Consider the following 23,137-nt stretch of genomic DNA (forward strand, 5'->3'; position numbering starts at 1 on the left):
GACGCCTTTTTGGGTACCTTCGAGCGGGTGGCCCTTGGCGCGGGATGGGACCAGACAACCAGGGTCCTGCGGCTGGCCCCCTATCTCGCTGGGGAGGCACAGGCCGCATATATGGCCCTGACGGACGCCCAAGCCAGGAACTATGATGCAGTGAAGGCAGCAATTTTGGACCGCCTCGGGCTTTCGAACCAGAAGTATCGGCAGAAGTTTCGGGCAGCCCGATGGGCAGGGGGTGTGCAACCCTGGGCCTTTGCTCAAAAATTAACAGACTGGGCAACACGGTGAGGCTTGATGCCCATACCGTGGGACACATAATGGATCAAGTGATCCTGGAACAGCTTATCCAGTGCCTCCCCGACAGTGTGTGGGTTTGGGTGCAGCGACATCAGCTGGCCACCCTAGAAGCTGCCGTGCAAAGAACGGAGGAGTATGCTGAGGCTGACTTCCCACCGAGGGAGCATCGAGCCCTGCGGGACACAGAGCGGGGCAGGAAACCCTGTGAGCACGAAGCCAGTAGACAGGCGATGGGAGGTGCCCAACAGGAGCCTAACCACCCAGAGCAGCTCGTATGCTGGCGGTGTGGACAGCTGGGACATAAAAGTCGGGACTGCCCAGTGATGGAGTGTGGGGCAGCTGAATTTTGTGGATGGACTAAGATTGGGGGGCAGAAAAAGAGGCGCGGGTTGGCCACTATCCCAGGCAGGTGGGAAAAAGGCCCCAGAGGGGTCTAGTGGACATGGCCTCTGCTTGCTCCCTTATACAGCGGCAATTAGTGAAGCCGCATTGGCTTATCCCTGGGGAGCAGATGTTAGTAGAATGCATCCACGGGGATAGGAAATATTGTCCCGTGGCCCAGGTACCCCTTGAAGTGCAAGGGCAGTTTACCTGGAAGCGGGTGGGGGTAATAGAGGGGTGGTCCTGGGGCTGGACTGGCGTCCTCCCCAAAATGGGAGAGAGATCATGAAAAGGGGACCATCGAGGAAAGGGGGAAAGAGAACCCTGGAAAGAGAGGGCAAGACCCTGGTGGAAGTGGACCTGGAGCAAGGGAAGGCCCCACAACCTCCAGGGGGAAAAGCCGAGCAGCCTAGACAACCAAGCCAAAATAGAGAGGGAGGGAGTAACTGAGAAGCAGAGGGAGCTTTCCGGGCAGGACCACCTGTGGGAGGGAGCCCCAGGGAGGGTGGAAGAAACCCAACAGGGGGAGGCCCAACGGCAAAGGGACAGAGGGCCTGGACCAGAGACAGGGGACCGACTTGAGGCAGTGAGCCATCACCCCCACTAGAAAAGGAAGGAGAGCCTCTGGGGCGGCCGGCCCAACTGTGTGACAGGTGTGGGGACTTCTGGGTGAGCGTGGAACTGTAGGGTGCCCCACCCTCTACCCAATGCACTTTTTGTGGGTGGGGTGTGCCAAAGCCCCGTGGTATTGTGCCTGGGGATCCCTCGGCTGGGCAGGGGGCCCAGCCCCAGAGTAAAATCCCCGGCCGAGGAAAGCGAGGCCGAGGAAGACCAGGCCTGGCACCAGCTTAAGGGGGCAGGTGTGTAGCAGGGTGCTGGTGCAAGGCACCTAATTAGCCCCTGCTCAGCCAGCCCCAATCAAAGGAAATAGATTGGGACTGGGGAGAAGTCTGGTGCCTGGCCTCTGGGCCTGAGGCTTCAAGGGCTATAAAGGCTGGCTGGCAGCCAGAAGACAGAGATGGCCAGGGGAAGGTCAGTCTCCAGGCTAAGGGCAGACTCTGGGTAGGACGGGAGATTGCCAGGCCTGCAAGCTCTGTAAATAGTATCATAGAGTCATAGAGTCAGACTTTAAGGTCAGAAGAGATCATTATGATCATCTAGTCTGTACGAGCTGCACAATGCACAATGCAGGCCACAGAATCTCACTCATCCACTTCTATAACAAACCCCTAGCCTATATCTGAGATATTGAAGTCCCCAAATTGTGGTTTGAAGACCTCAAGCTGCAGAGAATCCTCCAGCAAGTGACCCATGCCCCATGCTGCAGAGGAAGACAAAAAACCTCAAGGGCCTCTGCCAATCTGCCCTGGAGGAAAATTCCTTCCTGACCCCAAATATGGTGATCAGTTAAATCCTGAGCATATGGGCAAGACTCACCAGCCAGCACCCAGGAAAGAATTCTCTGTAGTAACTCAGATCCCACCCCATCTAACATCCCATCACAGGCCATTGGGCATACTTACCTGCTCATAACCAATGATCAAATTGCTAAATTAATTGCGAAAATTAGGCTATCCCATCCCCTCCATAAACTTATCAAGCTTAGTCTTAAAGAGAGATATGTCATTTGCCCCCACTACTCCCCTTGGAAAGCTGTTCCAGAACTTCACTCCTCTAATGGTTAGAAACCTTTGTCTAATTTCAAGTCTAAACTTCCTAGTGTCAAGGTAATAATTGGAGATATACCAATCTCCTAGAACTGGAAGGGACCTTGAAAGGTCATTGAGTCCAGCCTGCTGCCTTCACTAGCAGGACCAATTTTTGCCCAAGATTTCTAAGGGGCCTCCTCAAGGATTGAACTCACAACCTGGGGTTTAAGCAGGCCAATGCTCAAACCACTGACCTATCCCTCCCCCAACTTATTATCCATTTGTTCTTTTGTTTACATTGGTACTAAGCTTAAATAATTCCTCTCCCTCTCTGATATTAATCCCTCTGATATATTTGTAAAGAGCAATCATATCCCCCCTCAACCTTTTTTTGGTTAAGCTAAACAAGCCAAGATCTTTGAGTCTCCTTTCATAAGACAGGTTTTCCATTCCTCGGATCATCCTAGTAGCCTGTCTCTGAACCTGTTCCAGTTTGAATTCATCCTTCTTAAACATGGGAGACCAGAACTGCACACAGTATTCCAGATGAGGTCTCACCAGTTCCTTGTACAACAGTACTAACACTTCCTTATCTTTGCTGGAAATACCTCGCCTGATGCATCCTAAAACTGCATTAGATTTTTTAACGGCCATATCACATTTGCGGCTCATAGTCATCCTGTGATCAACCAGTACTCCGAGGTCCTTCTCCTCCTCCATTACTTCCAACTGATGTGTTCCCAATTTATAACTAAAATTCTTGTTATTAATCCCTAAATGCATGACCTTGCACTTTTCACTATTAAATTTCATCCTATTACTATTACTCCAGTTTATATAGTCATTCAGATCTTCCTGTATGATATCCCGGTCCTTCTCTGTGTTAGCAATACCTCCCAGCTTTGTGTCATCCGCAAACTTTATTAGCACATTCCCGCTTTTTGTGCCAAGGTCAGTAATAAAAAGGTTAAATAAGATTGGTCCCAAAACTGATCCCTGAGGAACTCCACTAGTAACCTCCTTCCAGCCTGACAGTTCACCTTTCAGTACAACCCGTTGTAGTCTCCCCTTTAACCAGTTCCTTATCCACCTTTCAATTGTCATACTGATCCCCATCTTTTCCAATTTAACTAATAATTCCCCATGTGGAACTGTATCAAATGCCTTACTGAAATCGAGGTAAATTAGATCCACTGCGTTTCCTTTGTCTAAAAAATCTGTTACCTTCTCAAAGAAGACGATCAGCTTGGTTTGGCATGATCTACCTTTTGTAAATCCATGTTGTAGTTTGTCCCAATTACCATTGACCTCAATGTCCTTAACTACTTTCTCCTTTAACATTTTTTCCAAGACTTTACATACTACAGATGTCAAACTAACAGGCCTATAGTTACTAGGATCACTTTTTTTTCTCTTCTTAAAAATAGGAACTATGTTAGCAATTCTCCAGTCGTACGGTCCAACCCCTGACTTTACTGATTCATTAAAAATTCTTGATAATGGGCTTGCAATTTCATGTGCCAGTTCCTTTAATATTCTTAGATGAAGATTATCTGGGCCCTCTGATTTTGTCCCATTAAGCTGTTCGAGTTTGGCTTCTACCTCGGATGTGGTAATATCTACCTTCAGATCCTCATTCCCATTTGTCATCCTTCCATTATCCCTAAGCTCCTCATTAGCCTTATTAAAGACTGAGGCAAAGTATTTATTTAGATATTGGGCCATGCCTAGATTATCCTTAATCTCCATTCCATCCTCAGTGTTTAGCGGTCCCACTTCTTCTTTCTTTGTTTTCTTCTTATTTATATGGCTATAGAACCTTTTACAATTGGTTTTAATTTCCTTTGCAAGGTACAACTCTACATTCCTTTTAGCCTTTCTCACTTCATCTCTACATGTTCTGACCTCAATAAGGTAGCTTTCCTTGCTAATCCCACTGTAGCAGGGTGGACCCTGCTCCTGCCTGGAGGGGCTTGAAATGCTGCCTGACAGGGCTTGAGAGGGGTGGCTCTGGAAGCTGGGCTGATTAAAGAAGTGGCTGCAGCTGGGGCCACGCCCCAAACTGAAGCCCTGGGGCTTATAAGAGGCAGGGAAGCCAGAGCACAGACAGTCTCTCTCTGTCTTCAGAGAGGGAAGGGCCTGGCTGCAGGGGCTATAGGCAAGGTACCTAGGGTGAAGCAGGGCTGGGGAAAGGCTGAGGAGCTGGGGAGCTCCAGCCTAGAAAGCCCCAGGCTGCGGCCTAGTGAAGGGCCAACTGGTACTGGGGGTTGCAGAGGGCAGGCCAGGGGTAGGCCAAGGCAGCAGGTCCAAACCCCCTTTGCCTGTGATGAGTGGGCTGATACTGCAGTCTGCCCCAGGGTGTGGGGCTAGACCATGACTGTCAGTGGCCACTACTGAGGCGAAGTGGGGATAGTAGGGTGGGGGTTCCCCTGGGAGGGGGAGACCCAATTATAGTAAAAGGGGCACCGGGTCCTGGGAGGGACACGGGGCCGATAGGAAAAGGGGGGGATCACCGGCCTGCAGAGGGCGCTCCGGGCTGAAAAAGAGCCAATTCCCCAGGAAAACCAGCAGGAGGCGCCGCGGCGGTGAGTAGCCCGTTTACACCCACCCATCTTCCACTCCTTGTAGGCTTTCTGCTTTTTCTTAATCATCTCTCTGAGATGCTTGCTCATCCAACTTGGTCTACAACTCCCGCCTATGATTTTTTCCCCCATTCTTGGGATGCAGGCTTCTGATAGTTTCTGCAACTTTAACTTGAAGTAATTCCAGGCCTCCTCTGCCTTTAGATTCACAAATTCTTCAGTCCAATCCACTTCCCTATCTAATTTCCTTAATTCTTTAAAGTTAGCCCTTTTGAAATAAAAAACCCTAGTCCCAGATGTATTTTTGTTTATCTTTCTGTCTATTTTGAACTGAATTAGCTCATTATCACTCGAACTAAGGTTGTCCCCTACAACCATTTCTTCTATGAGGTCCTCACTACTAACCAAAACCAAATCTAAAATGGCATCCCCTCTTGTTGGTTCTTCCACTACTTGGTGAAGAAATCCATCAGCTATCACATCCAGAAAAATCTGAGCCCTATTATTGTTACTAGCACTTGTCCTCCAGTCTATATCTGGGAAGTTAAAGTCTCCCATGATCACTCAATTCCCATTAGTGTTTACTTCATTAAAAACATTAAAGAGGTCTCTATCCATATCCAGATCAGATCCCGGCGGTCTGTAGCACACCCCAAGCACTACCTCAGGGGAGGCTTTAGTAGCTTTCTTTCCCAATGTGATTTTTGCCCAGACAGACTCTCATCCATTCCATCCCTTCTTATTTCTTTGCAGTCTACCTCATCATTGATATACAATGCTACTCCACCACCTTTACCTTTATTTCTGTCTTTCCTAAATAGCACATAGCCTTCAATACCTGTACTCCAGTCATGACTACTATTCCACCATGTTTCTGTTATCCCTATAATATCCGGTTTCACTTCCTGCACCAGTAGCTCTAGTTCCTCCATTTTGTTACCTAGGCTCCTCGCATTAGTGTACAGACTTCTTAATTTTTGCCATTTGGCTTCACTGACATTCTTTGCCCGGTTAGGCACAGACATTCTACCACCAGTATCACCTATTAGACTGGTATCTACACTACCCTTCCTCCTTATGTCCATTCTTCTGCCCACGGCTGTATCCTCTCTTACTTTGTTTTCTTCCCTCTCAATGTTAAATTCCGGCGTGGAGGTTACCTGGACATCTCCCAACCATCTCCCCCAAATTCCTAGTTTAAAGCTCTCTTAATCAGTTGGGCGAGCCTCCATACTAGAAGTCTATTTCCCTCCTTACTCAGGTGAAGTCCATCCACAGAGAACAGTCCTCTGTCCATGAATGCTTCCCAGTGGCCGTACATCCCAAAGCCCTCCTTATAGCACCACTGCCTGAGCCATCTGTTGATCGCCATAATCTTGTCACACCTTTGTTGCCCTTCTCTAGGAAAAGGCAGAATCCCACTGAAGATCACCTGAGCCTCGATTTCCTTAAGCGTCTTCCCCAGTCTGGCATAGTCTCCCTTGATACGTTCCAGCGAGAATCTAGACGTATCATTCGTTCCCACATGAAGGACAATCAACGGATTATTTCCCGCTCCCGTTAGGATCCTTTTCAGCCTCAGGAGCACATCCCATATCTTAGTACCCGGCAGACAGCACACCCTTCTGTTCTCCAGATCAGCTCTAGTTACTGGCCTGTCTATTCTTCTCAGTAAGGAGTCCCCAATCACGTAGACCTGCCTTTTCCTGGTGACAGTGTGATTCTCCGGTCTATCCCCTGCTCCCACTGGCTGCAAGTCCTCTCAATTCCCATTCACCCTTGCAATCCTCTGCAACCCTTCCCGTATCCTCCTGGGGCTCATATTTGGTGTTGTCTCCATTGACTCTTCCCCTCTTCCTGTAGGACTAGCTGCTCTTCTCTTTTTCCTTGCCCTCTCACCTTCAGTGACCACTTGCTGTGCCCTTTCTTCATTTTCCAACTCAGCAAACCTGTTCCTAAGCTCGGTTTCTCTTTCACTGGCCCGTCTTTTCTTCTGCCTGGATCTCTTAGTCACATGCTTCCACCGTCCACTTTCCTCACCCAGCAGTCTTCCCTCAGAATTCTTTGGTCCTGCTTCCATCTGCAAGTCTGAGCTTATCCCTTCAGCCTCCTCATGTCTTTGCTCCATCATCTGCTCGAACCCCCTTCTAAACTCAACCAGAGTTTCCACCTGCATCTCCAGTCCTCGGATCTTTTCTTCCATCAGCTCTATCAGGCGGCACTTCATGCAGATGAAACTCTTTTCAGGTACCCCCTCCAAGATCATGTGCATGCCGCAGCTTCCACATCCAGTCATCCTCATTGTGTCTTTCACTGCTGCCTCTGTATCGGTCATAGCCTTCCCACCTAAAACCTGTTAGTCCAGGAAACATAAACCAAAACAAACCCCCAACAGGCACCAGAACACCGGCAGAACACCACCCATTCCCTTCACTGGCCTGTCAGTTCCTCTGCTTAGGTCTCTAAGTCTTCCCGGCAACCTCTCCCTGTAAATTACCACTGAAACTCCCCTGTTTACAGCTCTGTTTGCTGGCTGCTTTGCCACTGCAACTGTCTATGCCACTGCCTGACTGGCTGGCTACCTTTATAGGACCCTTAAGCAGGGAAGCTCCGCCTCCTAAGCAGGGCTCAGCTTCTCTCCCAGCACCCTGCCCCTTCCAGCCTCCATACATATAACTACAAAGTACAATACACAAAATACAAAAACTTGCTCCTCCAACAGAACTCCCACTGAAACGCCCCTGTATCACTGGTGGTGGGAGAACTTGTGTAAATAAAGTCACGGGTGCTGCAGAAAGAGAAGCCTCTCTGTGCTTTATTGGGGCAGCAGAGGGCCCCAGGAAGAGAGGCGGGCGGAGGACCTTGTTACAGGTTCAGCGGGTAGTGATCAATGGCTTTATGTCTAGTTGGCAGCTGGTTTCAAGCAGAGTGCCCCAAGGGTTGGTCCTGGGGCCGGTTTTGTTCAATATCTTCATTAATGATCTGGAGGATGGCGTGGACTGCACCCTTAGCAAGTTTGCAGATGACACTAAACTGGGAGGAGTGGTAGATATGCTGGAGGGTAGGGATAGGATACAGAGGGACCTAGACAAATTAGAGCACTGGGCCAAAAGAAATCTGATGAGGTTCAACAAGAACAAGTGCAGAGTCCTGCACTTAGGAAGGAAGAATCCCATGAACTGCTACAGACTAGGGACCGAATGGCTGGGCAGCAATTCTGCAGAAAAGGACCTAGGGGTTACAGTGGATGAGAAGCTGGATATGAGTCAACAGTGTGCCCTTGTTGCCAAGAAGGCTAACGACATTTTGTGCTGTATAAGCAGGAGCATTGCCAGCAGATTGGGGAATGTGATCATTCCCCTCTATTCGGCACTGGTGAGGACTCATCTGGAGTACAGTGTCCAGTTTTGGGCCCCACACTACAAGAAGGAGTGGTAAAATTGGATAGAGTCCAGCGGAAGGCAACAAAAATGATTAGGGGAATGGAACACATGACTTGTGAGGAGAGATTGAGGGAACTGGGATTATTTAGTCTACAGAAGAGAAGAATGGGTGGGGGGAAGATTTGATAGCTGCTTTCAACTACCTGAAAGGAGGTTCCAAAGAGGATGGATCTAGACTATTCTCAGTGGTAGCAGATGACAGAACAAGGAGTAATGGTCTCAAGTTGAAGTGGGGGAGGTTTACGTGGGATATTAGGAAAAACTTTTTCACTAGGAGGGTGGTGAAGCATTGGAATGGGTTACCTAGGGAGGTGGTGGAGTCTCCTTCCATAGGGGTTTTTAAGGTCAGGCTTGACAAAGCCTGGGCTGGGATGATTTAGTTGGGGATTGGTCATGATTTGAGCAGGGGGGTTGACTAGATGACCTCCTGAGGTCCCTTCCAACCCTGATATGCTATGATTCTATGTGAGCTCACCTGCTCTTTTCTCTGTAACTAAGCAAGGGAAGCCCAGCTCACTGGGCTTTGCAAAAGGTTCACATGAGGTTTCTTATCAAAACTGTTTCTTCTATTTTACTCTGGTTTTTCTTGTTTTAAGAAAACTTCTGTTATTGGGTTAATTTCCTGCTCTCTGCCCCCAAGATTCACTCAGCCCTTAGGGAGAGGTGCTGAGGGGATAGGAGTTTCTGAAGTCTAATGCCCTGACTCAGTCTCAGGCCAGAGGCAGGGACAGGAGTGTCCTCTCCCATGGCGCAATCTGGAAGGGGTCAGAGATCAAGTGCACACATGGAGAAAAGCCAAAGGACAATGATGTGAGGGTACAGATAACACCCCCACCCTGTAATCCTTATGGGACACATTTACTGATCTGAGACTGGTGTGTCAGAGGTTTGGGGGATATGGGAGGTGGTAAGGAAAATGAGTTATGTGGGCACTGACGGGGAAGCAGCAGTTTGGGGGAGGAGAGGACTAAGAATACATGATTGGTTCTCCTTTACAGGTGGCTTCACATGAAGGGACGAGCTGGTGCCTAATATGGGGTGGGGCATGTTTTCTGGGGAGTGGGTAGAGAGAAGAATCAATGGATGGAGTGGGTGGGCCTGGTGAGGGAGGGGATGAGACTGTCAGGACACTGCTGCTGTAAGTATCCCAACAGTGATGGTACTCAACATCCAGTAGGCCAGAGAACTGAGAAGGGAGGAGACCCCTAGTGCTTCCTCTCCAGTGAGAGTCCTGCCTGGTGGAGCAGGGAATAAACCCCAGGGCCCCTGTGAGGTATTATCCAGGTCAGAGGGATTATTAACAACAGTGAGGGGCAACTTTGTACTCTCTGTAAACTCTGCTCTGTATCTGTTTGAAGGTGCTGATGAGCTGAGGCTGATGAATGGAGGCAGCCCCTGTTCTGGGAGAGTGGAGGTTAAACACCAGAATCGATGGGGGACAGCATGTGGTGGTAACTGGAACATGAAAGGTGCTGTGGTGGTTTGTAAGCAACTGGGATGTGGCTCTGCTCTTAAAGCCCTTAATCAAGCTCCTTTTGGAAAAGGATCTGGACGGACTTGGCTGTATCGAGTTAATTGTCGTGGTAACGAGTCAGCTCTCTGGGACTGCAGTCATCCAGGATGGGGGAAAGTCAACTGTAATCATGAATATGATATTGGAGTGATCTGTTCAGGTAAGATGAGGGAGAAGGCAATGAACCCAAAGTGTGTGACATTCCTGGGCACTCACAGCTGGACCGTGCCCTGCACTTGGGCAGACTGGGGATGAGAAGGCTGCACCATCCTCTGGGCTGCCAAGAAGGGGCAGATGGGACAGTTGTCATGAGCTAGGGGTGGGGTGGGTGGCCCCAGTAGCAGGTCTGTGCTGGTAGGTGCCTGGGTACAACAGCCCAGTGTCTCCCTGGGGCAGCAGCAGCAGCTGTGACCTGCCTGTGGCTGCTGGAGCTGGAGCCAGAGGGGCGAGTGCTGTGGAATTTTCCTCAGAGTTCCCTGGGGCAGCAGGAGAGGACCCCTGAGCCTCAGCTTGTTCAGATTAGGTCAGTTTGTACCTATTTTGTACCCCACCTATGACCTATGGCAGGACAAAGGGGCCACAAAGTCACTAAAAGCCCTATCCCCATCCATCCTGAGCAAATACACATAGCATAAATGCCCTCCTCCAGAGGCCCTAAGCTAGAGTAACCCCCAGGAGATGGAGGTGCATTGGCTCCCTCTCAATCTCTGTTCCAGGTTCGGCACTGGTGCAAGGATATAACAGGGCCAAGGGTCTCTCTCTCTGGGCTTGATTCTGGGTTTCCTGTGTGAAGTGAATCCTGCAGCCACACTGTCTCTTGTGATCCTGGTGCAACTGTCTGAGCTGCACCATGCTTATTCCCCAGTATTTTTATACCAGAAATGCACAAGTGCAGACAGCAGCTTATTTGCAATTGGAAGGAGCCAAACATGTGAGTCTTGCAGCCACACACCCATTCCCACTGGGCCTGTTTTTGTCTCTCTGGCAGCAGCTCTGGGTTTGTAAATCCTGAATTTGAGAGCCTGTCACTGTGGTTTGGGGACTTGGAGAATATCCAGAGGGTACAGAGAAACCCGACCGGCTGTCTGGGAATTAGGCACAAGCATTTACAAGGCAAATATTGAATAAATGTGGAGTGGAAACCTACCTGTCTGAGAAACCCTCACTCCTATAAGTCCTGCTCTGGTGTACCTCATTTTGAGGGGCGTAACTCATGGTCCCAAAGTGACCAATGAGCCACTTACATTGAATGTCTACTCACATCTATTATTGAAAATAATTTTAATCAGAAATGAAGAATCATTTCCCAGAGGTTATAGAATCATTTATACTAACAGAAATGACCACAAAGCATTTAGTGCAGTTTCCTGCACTAATTAGTTTTGTGTCCTTCATTCTGGGTCTTTGTCACACATTGTATCCCAAGTCTGGGCCTTGGCAGTTTGTGAGCTCTGCTCCCAGGCCACAGCCACTGTATAGTTGCCCAGAGTCTGTGCTAGGGCAATATTCACATATATCAGCCTGCAAAATGACTCATTCCCCCTCCTGATAAGCAGTATGTTGAAAGGCCCCACTTTACCAATCAATAATCAGCTGAGCCCCTCTGTGGCTTTCATATCCTGCACCTGCTGAAAACCTGTATGTTTTGGGTCAAATAAAATGTTTCATTTAACTGAAAATGAACTTTTCCAATTCACCTAAAAAAATTGGATTTTTCACATTTGGTTAGAATCAAACTGATTTTTTATCATTATTTTTCAGGCCTGCCAGAGAACTGAAAACTAAATTATTCATCAGCTCTATCATTAATGAGCAACTCCAATCCTTCTTGTTTATTACACCAGTTCTAGGAGTCTGGGTATAGGCCATCAAATAATTGTCTTTCCACATCCTTTAATGCTTTGATTTATTTCATTCTCAATATCATATTTTGTGCTAAAGGAGTGCTTATTTGTTCTCCCTTTCCCCCTTCACCTTTTGTTGTTAGTTTAATGCCCTCCTGACTAGTCTAGCCAGCTTGTTCCCTAGATCAGAGGTTCTCAAACTGTGGTCTGTGGCTCACCAGTGGTCCGTGAGTTCCATTCAGGTGGTCCGCAGATAGTTCCCTCTAAAGTGAGCTCCTGGGCAGCACACAAGAGAATGAAGGGCCATGCAGGTGTGGCTCCACTAATTAGGTTCCTGGACCCTGGAGAAGATGCACATGTAAGGTGAGATGGTTGCCTGGGGGGAATAGGGGGTAGGTGGGAGAGGGCAGTGGCATGAGAAGAGGGGGTGGGGAGAATTTGGGATATACAGGGCTGCGGAGGCCAGAGAAAAAAAGGCAACTTTCCCCAGCTCCAGGGCTGTGGCTGCCTGGGAGAGATGGCCCTTCTTCCCAGCCTCAGCTCTGTGGCTGCTCTGGTGGGGGAGAGACCCCCACCCGCTTCCCTGCCCAGCTCAGTGGCTGCCACAGTGAAGGACAGAGGGCACATCCATCGCATTAGGAAAGTAAGACTACTGATATTGAAATATGAGGTGTGTTCTTTTATTGATAGAACAAAAAAATGTTTTTTTTTATGTATCGATTTTATCCAAAGCGCTTTACAATAGTTAGCTAATGGTACAAACAACATTTGAAAAGATCTTTAAGTGGTCCGCCGAGACCTTCAGCAATTTTCAAGTGGTCCATGAAAAAAAAAGTTTGAAAGCCACTGCACTAGAGAATTGGTTCCCCTTCCACAGAGATGGAGGCCATCCAAACTGTACCGGCCCCTCTCCCCATAGAATGTTCCACAAAACCAAAACTCTACCTAGCCAGTGGTTCAGTTCCAGAATCTTCTGCCTTCTGTTTTCCTTTGCTTGCAGAACAGGAAGGAGCTCTAAGAAGATCACTCAGACATCCTTCTCTTTCAGCACCTCAGTTCCCGGAAGCCATCTATAATCTGTGAGGTATCTTGGGAAGCAGTGTCATTAGTGCGGATATGCACCATAACCAGTGGATCCTTGCCCACTGACTTCAGAAGTCTATCCAGTCTTGGAGTGATGTCTCATGTCTTGGCTCTAGGAAGACAGCACACGTCCTGTTGTCCAGCTGTCCCTTGCTGAATGTTCTTTCCATTCTTAGGTGTGGTCTACACCAGTGGTTCTCAACCAGGGGTCTGGGGCCCCCTGGGGGGGTGCATGAGCAAGTTTCAAGGAGTATGCCAAGCAGGGCCAGCATTAAACTCGCTAGGGCTCAGTGCAGAAAGCTGAAGCCCCACCACATGGGGCTGAAGCATGAGGCCCTGAGCTTCATTACCCCGAGCTGAAACCAAAGTCTGAGCAGCTTAGCTTTGTGGGGCTCCCTGTGGCATGGTGTCCCAGGCAATTGTCCTGCTTGGTACCCCTTAACACCGGCCCTGGCTTTTATATGCAGAAAACCAGTTGTGGCACTAGTGGGCCATGTAGTTTTTATAACATGGTAGAGGTGGCGGGGGTGCTCAGAAAGAAAAAGTTTGAGAATGCCTGGTTTACACTGCAAACGTCTCCCATCAACATAGCTACCGCCTCTCAGGGAGATGGAGTACCTATGTCGATGGGAGAAGCTTTCCATTAATCATCATAGATAGCATCTAAATGCTGCAGCTCTGTATATGCAGACAAGCAGTTAATATAGCATCCCCCAACAAGGATTGTCTTGTCTTCTTCGGATGTTTGAAGATCTCTGTGAGCACCTTTGTCTTATGGTTTGCCTGAGCAGCCATCCAGAGGTGTGTCCCATACACCTCTCTGTTTCATTCAACCAGCTGGATCTTGAGAGACATTTTCTCCAATTTCTATGCTGAGAACATGTAACAATTGGCTATTTCTAACTTTGAGTTATTCCTCCAGGTCCTCTTCTCCATGGTGGTCACAGCCTGCACATCCTTGTCTGATTCCAGCCATGTAGAAAACCACAGGTCCTTTTGCTTCTGGTGGTTATGAATTGCCAAGCTTCCTTCCTTCCTTCCTTCCTTGAATATGGAGTGATGCTGCTTCCTGAATCTGGCTGTCCAAGGGCTCCTAGGCCTCTCAGGTGCTCCATAGTGTCTGCACCTGTCCTTCCAAACCAAGAATATTTTGTTCCAGGTCAGCCACCTTATTCTTCATACACAGGAAGACCCTTCTGTTATCAGACAGGAAAGAAAAAATGGCACATCCCAGGGCTGCCCAGGGGAGGGGGGGCAAGTGGGGCAATTTGCCCCAGGCCCCGGGCCTCACAGGGGCCCCCATGAGAATATAGTATTCTATAGTATTGCAACTTTTTTTATGGAAGGGCCCCCCAAAATTGCTTTGCCCCAGGCCCCCTGAATCCTCTGGCCAGCCCTGGCACATCCAATCATAGTCACTGGTTTATCACCAGCCATCATATTATTGAGCAGAGAACTGTACCTAAACTGTACCGCAGTCCCTCCTATAGACCCCCTCCAAAACTCTCCTGTTTGCTGCTTCTGTTCACCAGCTCTGGAGTTCATCTGACAACTGGTCTATATTCAAAGCCTTTCTGCTCAGCGTCATCCCCTTCCTAACAGAGAGGGATTACCCATTCAGAGACTTCAGCCACCAGGCTGATCGAATATCCAAGGATCCCAGCCACATGGCCCTCATTGAGACAAATAAACAGACCTGTCTCACCTGGCCAGGAAGCTACACAGTCCTCACTGAAAACAAATGATGGGCCAAACACCCCTCACAAAGTCCCTCTAAATGCATGATCTGCAGCTATGCTCTCTGAGACTCCCTGGATGAGGTCGGGGTGGGGGTGCCATCTGGCTGGGGAAAGGCAAAGGGATTTTTGGAGTCAGCAGCAACAGGAAGGGAGCTGTATCTGTCCTCTCTTCCAGTAATAAACACATGTTCTGCTCTTACTGAGCTTGTGCTCAAGTCACCATTCTAGCGAATCTCCCTCTTTCTGCAAGCAAAGAAAAAGACTGCAAGGTCACCCAATGAATCAGTGGACTAAAACCCAAGAAGCTGTTTTCTTCTCTGTGTATTTTCAAAAGTGCTTAAGTGAATTAGGCACATAAGTCCCATTGGCTTTTGGTGGGACTTGTGCTCATAAAAGATGCTTTTGCAAGTCTCATCTTTTCTCACTACTTCGACATTGAAAGCCTTTTGTTTTTATGGTTCTGATTTAGACATTAACCCAGTCACTATTGTGCAATCACTGATGCAGAACACAATATCCTCCCTAAGAAATGCCAACACATGCACACTAACACTGATTTGTGGCCTACCTATGCACTCACAAAAATTGTCGCTGTCTTTCCCCAGCCCCCAGCAGTGTCACACTTTTCCCTCTTATTCAAACTCTTTCTTATCACTGGAACACAGGAACTGGCATACAGGGTAAAGGGCCACCCTGTTTAAAAAATGTCTTTTCTGTTGGGAGAAGTTGCCCTTCATTTTGTCCCCATGAAGGCATGGGATAGTCTATGGGATGGCAGTGTAACCAGCATGCATTGATGAATGTATTGACTCTCTAGGTAGCATTGAGGTCCGGCTGGTTGGAGGGGACACTGCCTGCTCAGGGCGTGTTGAAGTCAAACATGGAGAAACATGGGAGACAGTCTGTGATTCGCACTTAGATTTCAAAGCTGCTACTGTTATCTGCAATGAATTAGGGTGTGGACAGGCTGTAGCCACATTGGGAGCAGCTCACTTTGGAGAAGGACATGATCTGATCTGGAAGGAAAAGTTTCAGTGTGTGGGGAATGAGTCTCTCCTAATGAAATGTACCAGGATGTCCCATCCTAACAACACATGCTCCCATGCTAATGATGTCGGCGTATTGTGCTCAGGTGAGAATTCGGACTGATCACTTTAATATGTCACTAACATGGGCCATACAGCTGTGCTGCTCAGTCTCTTTTCTCCCACATCCACATATCCCTCCTGTAAACCGACATCTGAAAAGACTTTGCATGTTTCCATGTTGCTCCAAAGGATTCCTAGCTGCTAGTGAGGGTGGCTCCACTCTCCCACCACCTAGGAAGAGCCAAACTGTGATGGTGGGAAACCCCATTATCTTTCTCACATTCCTCACTCTATTTCGAGTCTCTCCAATAAATGGGGACAGTTCTATTCACTTTTCTCCCACTGCAAGGATAGGGTCCCAGCAGAGCTCTTATTCCCCTTATCCTCCACTAGTGACACATGTTCTCCACTGCTGAGCACTCTCCTCCCTACTCAGATCTGTAAAGGGAGGGGGCAGGGTGTAGTGGTCAGAGCACAAAAGCACAAATCACAAGACCTGGTCTTTATTTCACACTCTGCTGCTGTATTTAATAATGTCCCATGTCTCAATTTCCCCATCTGTAAAAGGGAGACATGCTATTGCATGGGTACAATTTGTAAAGTCATATGAAGCAACAGTAACTTCTGGAAGCAAATATTAGGCAACAAACATAGAAAGAATATAAATTAAAAACATGTGCATTGTCAAATTGCAATGTACTGTGGCAAATTGCTGGCACTATTATGATGGGTCCTGTACTTTCTCCTCTTGTGCGGGTTCAGGGTGCCATTTCTCACCCCTGAACTGGGTTATCAACTGTACCACTAGTGTCCCAGAAAAGGGGAGTGGAGAGGGAGGGACCCGGGCCCGCCCTCTACTCCGGGTCCCAGCCCAGGGGCCCGAGGGATAGCGGTGAACCACTTGAACTAGTGATTCCTTCCCCTGGGCTACTTCCCTCTCCGGCCCTTCAGTTTGTGGTGCTTCCTGCCCTCTCTCCGCTTGGGCCAAGTTTCTCCCAACCCCTTGTGTCTGTAGAGTCCCTCTGCTCTGCACAAGCTGGGTTTCCCTTTACCTAGGGTCTTGGTCTTCTGGCCCACCACAGCACTTCTCCAAACTGCCTTCCTCCAAACAGCTCTCTGCTCTAACACCAAACCACTCTGCTTCAGCTCCTCCAACTGTCTGACTGAAGCAGGGGTTTTTTATCAGGTGACTGGCTTCAGGTGCTCTAATGGGCTTAATTGGTTTCAGGTGCTCTAATTAATCTGTAGCAGCCTCTCTTCCCTCTAGAGGGAATAAGGCTGTCATCATCCTGGGGATTACAAATCTCCCATCTATCACTCTCCTGTTGCCCTCTGGCAGTGCTATATCACAGTACGCACACGTGATAACTTTAGCTCCTATCACCTAACTCAGCATTTCTCAAATGTGGGTCCCTGAGGGTACTCCAGGGGGTCAGCAAGCCCCACTGATCAACTCCTCATCCTTCTTCATCTCCTCCCTGTCCCTGCCAGCGCTTCCTTCATGCTGGGAGGCGCTGGGAGGGAGGTGGAGGTGTGGGAACCGTGGGGCCGCACGATCCCAGAAGCAGCCAGTACGTTCCTGTGGCCCGGGCAGGGGGTTTCTGCATGCTGCTCCCAGACCAGGTGCTGACTCTGCAGCTCCCATTGGCCAGGAACCAGCAGGATATGCCAGTATTTTTCGGGAGCCGCTTGAGGTAAGCGCCACTAGCCCAGAGCCCTCACTCCGTTCCACACCCCCACCCCAGCCTAGAGCCTGCACCCAAACTTCTTCCAAAATCCCACACACGGCACCCCCTCCTATGCCCAAACTACCTCCCAGAGCCTGCATCCCGTTCTGAACTCCAACCCTCTGCACCAGCCTGGTGAAAATGAGTTAGGGTGGAGGAGAGCAAATGACGGAAGGAGGGGAGATGGAGTGAGCGAGGGTGTGTCCTCGGAGAGGGGGAGGGGAGGGCGTGGCCTTGGAGAAGAGGCAGGGAAAAGGATGGAACAAGGGCTGAGCAGGAGGGACTGGTGGGTCCCCCAAAATTTTTAAATCAAAATGGGGGTCCTTGTGTCACTAAAGCTTGAGAACCGCTGAAAATTCATCTATACACCTCCCTCTCAGTTGTTTGTTACATTACTGAGGACATTTGCCAATGTTTTCACAGAATTTTGAGCACCACATTTCATTAATGTTTAAAGCGTGTAGCTATTTTTATTCTGAGGCAGACATTGCTTGACAACTCGAATGCCTGACACCTCTGTTTTATTTGAATGTGAAACTTACTTGGTACCAGGTGCTTTTCACCAATCTGAGTATATCACTGTATCGATACCATATTTATTGCTGAAGTATTTTTTCAGCCTAGTCTGTCTTTGGACTTTTTAACTGCCCTCTATTCTCTTGCCAGTGTGTGTGTGATAATTTCAGGTTGAAATGTCACCCTGGTAATGGATACAGAAAACACCCCTCTCCCTGGCTGCTCATCTGGAGGCTGAACTTGCCTTCTCCTCATCTGAGATAGGGGAACTACCATCCATTCCCTAGTGCTGTCTTCACCCGCAGCAACACTCCCCTTCCTCCAGTGCAGGGCAGATGTTCTGCAGATGTTTCAGAAATACACATTCCTAAGAAGTGCTGGGCACAGAGTACTTATGTAAACACATCCCGATATCAAGTAGTACCAGACCATCCCAATATCTAGGATGGTACAAGAATAACAGGAACATACTGACCTCTTCTAAAAGATAAAGTGAGGATGACAGTACATAATAGAAATGGTTTAATCAAGCCAACATGTACAAGGTGATGTCATGTGGCAGTAACTAACTATTTCAGATGGGCAGTACTAACTTGCTTGTAGTGGAGTATAATGATGTGATCAGGGGTGAAAGTAACTTACAGGACTTACCAGTATTGCCGGAGTCCTGAGGGGGCATGGCCTCATCCAGAAGAGATGGGGCTTCTCAAGATTAAAAGGTGCTGGGGCACCGGGTGTGGCTGGGAGACCCATAGCCTTGAAATCAACCCAGGGCTCCTAGCTGCAGAGGTGGCTGGGAGCCCCCAGGGCTCGGGCAAATTAAAGGGCCCGGGGCTCCGGCCGCCGTGGAGCTCTGAGCCCTTTAAATCCAGCCCCAACCTGGCCACTGGAGCTCTGGGTGGGATTTAAAGGGCTCTGGGCTGCCCACAGCGGCAGGGAGCTCTGAGCCCTTTTAATCCTGGCCCCAGCCCAGCTGCCGCGCAGGACGGTCCCGCGGGCTGGATGTGGCCCACGGGCCATAGTTTGCCCACCTCTGGCTTATGACAATGCAGTGTGAGACTGTGTCAAAAGCCTTACTAAAATCAAAATATACCATGGCTACAGCTCTGCCCTGCCCGGCATCCTTGAGGTCAGTAACACTGTCAAAAAGGGAAATTAGGTTGGCTTGGCATGATTTGTTCTTGACAAATCTATGCTGATTATTCCTTATAAATTTATTATCCTCTAGGTGCTTACAAAATGATTTTTTCATAATTTGTTCCTGTATCATTCCAGGTATCAAAGTTAGGCTGACTGGTCTATAGTTCTCTGGGTCCTCTTTGTTCCCCTTTTTAAAGATAGGTACTGTGTTTGTCCTTCTCCAGTCCTCTGGGGCTTCACCCATCCTCCATGAGTTCTCAAAGATAATTGCTAATGATTCTAAGCCCAGGTCTACACTAGTCATGTGGGGGGAGAGTGTCGAGCTAAGATACGCAACTTCAGCTATGCAAATAGCGTAGCTGAAGTCGGCGTATCTTAGATCGACTTACCTGGCCGTGAGTATCTTCTAAGGCGTATTGTTTTTTCTAATAACCTTTTCCAGACAGTCATCTAGACTGATTGCATTCTGTCTAGTGGGTGTTCCCAGGTGTAAACACATTTGTAATAGATGCATAGACAATATGTCTGTCTTCAGATACCAAAATGATACATGCATACAAATATGATAATCATATTCAGTAAATCATAACCTTTCCAATGATATCTTACGACTCACCTTGCATAAAATACATATTAGTTATGCCATAATCATATCATAACCATATCTCTTTGAAGGAAATGGGGCGTAGTGTCACACCCTCCCCATCATCTGATCCTGCAACCTCTCTCTCCATAGTCTCACCTACTCTTCTACCACCCTTCCCTCCCATTGAACTCCTTCTAAATATTCCACTGTACTCAGATTACATTTCCCCCAAATAAAAATCCCCGTTTAAGAGAGGCAGATTGGAGGCGTACACCTGCTTTTTAATTTGTTTATTTTTCCAGGTTGGTGCCCAACTTCAGTGACCACTATTTATCTTCAAAGCCAACCATAGTCTCATAGTTCACTATTAGTTTTCCAAATAGCCAGCCCCTCTCACTGCACATGCTTAATATAATACAATAGGTGCCCAAGTAGGCAAGTAAATTTTTCAAGCACCTCATTAGAGAAGTGAATTCTTTTTGAAATAACATTTTAATTTGATTTCCCTCAAAGGGCTGGTTGATGCCATACTCTCTGTTGGGGGTAACCCTCGAGTGTCTCAGACCCTGGTGCAATGAGCTGAGCCCTAGTTTCATCTCTCTGTGTGAGCAAAACTAAATTGCCAGAATCTGCCAACTTTAAGACAAGCTGTCTTTTTTCTGGGAGCTATATCTTGGGAACCGCTTGGTCAAATGGCCCCAAATTTGGTTCACTTATAGACATCTGTGCTACTGTATGACACACTAAATATCAAAGCCACTTAAGGAACCATGTAGATTTTAGAGCACTTAGAAGAGTTGAGCTTTAAACAATAGCTTGTCTTAACCTTAACGATTGCAGAGCTGTCACTTCGCTATAATATTACCACTCTGTAATGATATCACCGCCAGTCAGACCACTGAGTTCTAGTGCTTGGATTCAGTGAGATCATAATAATCCAGGACGGACACAACACCCATGGCACATAAGAACTTTGGTTTCTTCAAATGACATGTGTGTGATATCTTGGGAACAGCCCCTTCAGACTCCTGACCAGCCAAAGAAGAGGCTGACCCCACCCACAGAGAATCCATCCCAGGTGTGACCCTGACCTTAGAGAGGTACATGACCCCTCACCCAGGGCAGACATTGGCAATAACACTTGCACTGTAAGATCTTGATTATCAAGTCTGAGCATCCTGATTTAACAAAGTGCCCAGTAAACTGGGAAATAATTATCCCAAAAGAAATGTCCCTCTGATCTCCCTTCTCCTTCTTCTCAGGGTACGCCGGGTACAGGCTGACAAATGGCAGAACAAGGTGTTCGGGGAGAGTGGAGCTTCTCCACGGAGGCACCTGGGGAACCCTCTGTGACTCCCACTGGGATTTACAGGCTGCCCACACCCTCTGCCAGCAGCTTGACTGTGGATTCGCTCTGTCAATGCCAGCAGGGCAGCTCTTTGGCACAGGAGATGGGCCTGTCTGGAACGGCACATTTGGCTGTGAGAGGAATGAATCCCACCTGAGGGACTGTCCTGTTACTGCGCTGGGCTCAACTGAGTGTCCCCCTGGGAGCGAAGCCAGCGTGGTGTGTTCAGGTGAGCAGCTGCAGTGGGAAAGGAAAGAATTGGGGATTGGGGAACATCCTCAGTGTATCAATTGGCTAAGCTCCACTGGGCTCAGTGAGGTTATGCTGATTTACCCCGGGTGGGGACTTGGTCCATAAATAGGCGACCTGTTCCTGCACCAGCCAAGTCTTCTGGAGCTGATCCCTCTGTGAAATGCTTCTGGTGCCTTGAGTATGGAAAGTACCAAGGAAACCAAATTCTGGTCCCTTGTCCTCCCTTCGCACTAACTGACATGGATCGAGTATCAGTTTGTGCAAGAGCTGGTGTAGAATAGTTCCACACCCCCCACAGAGTAACTGCTATTATTGAACATGAGTAACAATCCCTTCCTGTTCCCCACTCCCCTCCCTGACGTTGCCATTAACACTGGTCACTGCGCCACCTCGACACTCACTTTCCCTCGTGCTCAGGCTGCCGGGGCAGCAGGTTAGTGAACGGCACCGAGTGCTCTGGGAGAGTGGAGATCCGATATCGAGGCACATGGGGAAGCCTCTGTGCCTCCCACTGGGATTTGCAAGATGCCAACGTCCTCTGCCATCAGCTGAACTGTGGATACGCCGTGTCGATCCAGGGAGGAGCCCATTTCGGAGAAGGGAGCGGAACCGTATGGAGCGACACTTTTCATTGTGAAGGGACTGAATCCTGCCTGTGGGATTGTTCTCACATGGCCCTGGGCAACCCAGCCTGCTCCCCCAGAGACACGGCCGGGGTTATTTGCTCAGGTAAGTTTAATACAGACGTGTATATGTTAGTTATAGAGCAGTGTATTGCCCAGATTAGCATCTTCACGAGTAGTCCCATTGACTACAGTACTCAAGGTCAGTAAGCGTATCGGAATGTTGCTCTCTTTGTTTAAGTTCCCCAGATCAGAGACTCCTCTGGGTGCAGTGAGGGATGGCAAGATGGATCCTAGGACTACGACAGAGTGAACCAGAGAGAATGGCTATAAACCTGGGTTTGTGATTCACAGATTCCCTCAGTCCCAGCAGGGCTGACTCAGCACTTCATCAGGTTGAAGTTGGTGTTGCAGAAGCAACCTATACACAGAGATCTCATCCAGGCTGTGTGGCCATTACAATCCCATTTCACTCTGGAAAATTAGGTGTTTGCCCTGGTGTTCCTGGCCAAAATGCCCTCCCCCTTTGTTCATGCCAGGTTGTGTGCTGGTGGGCTGCAGCCCTCAGCTGCAGAGTTTGCTCAGTGGGTGTGTATGTTTATAGATCATTAATACCCCACAACACTTCATACAAATAGTCATTTCTTTGCAAAAGAGCCCGGTTTTCAGGAAAGTATTCAGATGGTCCCAGAGCTTGGCTCCTGAGCCAGCTGGGAAGTTTCAGAAAGATCCTGCGCTTAGTGAGAGCAGCTGGTGCTTTCGTGAAGATCCTCCTCTACAATGCAACACAAATACTGCAGGGGTCCTTTTTCCTGCAGGCTTCTCCAAACATCTACAAAGGCTTCCCCATGCCACACCAGACAACTGCCATAGCTGATAGATGGCAAGTTATCTGCTGGCTATCCATAGGGGCTTAGGCCCAGATTTTTACAGCTGTTTCACTGTTGCTCTATTCAGCATGGAAATGCCTAACTAGTTTAAGAGCCTATGTTTCATTTTCAGTAAGGATTTAGGCACTTAGGAGCCTTCATCAATGAGATCAATAGGATTCACATACTCCCAGTGTAGACAACAATAGAAGAATTCTTCTATTGATCTAACTACCATCACTCAGAAAGGTGGATTACCTAAAGTAATAGTAAAACCCCTTCTGTCACTGTAGTGCCCCTAGTGTAGACATGGCTTTAGTAAAAAAAACATTTAATGCACACAGAAAAAATTGTAAAAGTATTTGGAATACTATGAGTACTTTTAAACAAAAGCTATTAGACAGTAAATCCACAGGTTCTCCTTATACAGACTTTCCCCCCTTTTGTTTCGGTTACAACT

At 48.3% G+C, this 23,137-nt stretch overlaps 1 protein-coding gene across 1 annotated transcript in view; it reads left to right on the top strand.

The window, feature by feature from the left end:
- The first annotated feature begins 314 nt into the window (after positions 1-314).
- LOC123348188 (scavenger receptor cysteine-rich type 1 protein M130-like) overlaps positions 315-23,137 on the top strand; it is a 158,784-nt gene continuing 135,961 nt past the window's right edge. The window contains exons 1-3 of the mRNA XM_044985683.1: positions 315-498; positions 20,848-21,162; positions 21,603-21,914. Coding sequence (XP_044841618.1) covers positions 315-498; positions 20,848-21,162; positions 21,603-21,914 — 811 coding nt within the window. The remainder of the gene's footprint in view (positions 499-20,847; positions 21,163-21,602; positions 21,915-23,137) is intronic.

The sequence above is a fragment of the Mauremys mutica genome, chromosome 1 (assembly GCF_020497125.1).
Source record: "Mauremys mutica isolate MM-2020 ecotype Southern chromosome 1, ASM2049712v1, whole genome shotgun sequence".
NCBI lineage: Eukaryota > Metazoa > Chordata > Testudines > Geoemydidae > Mauremys > Mauremys mutica.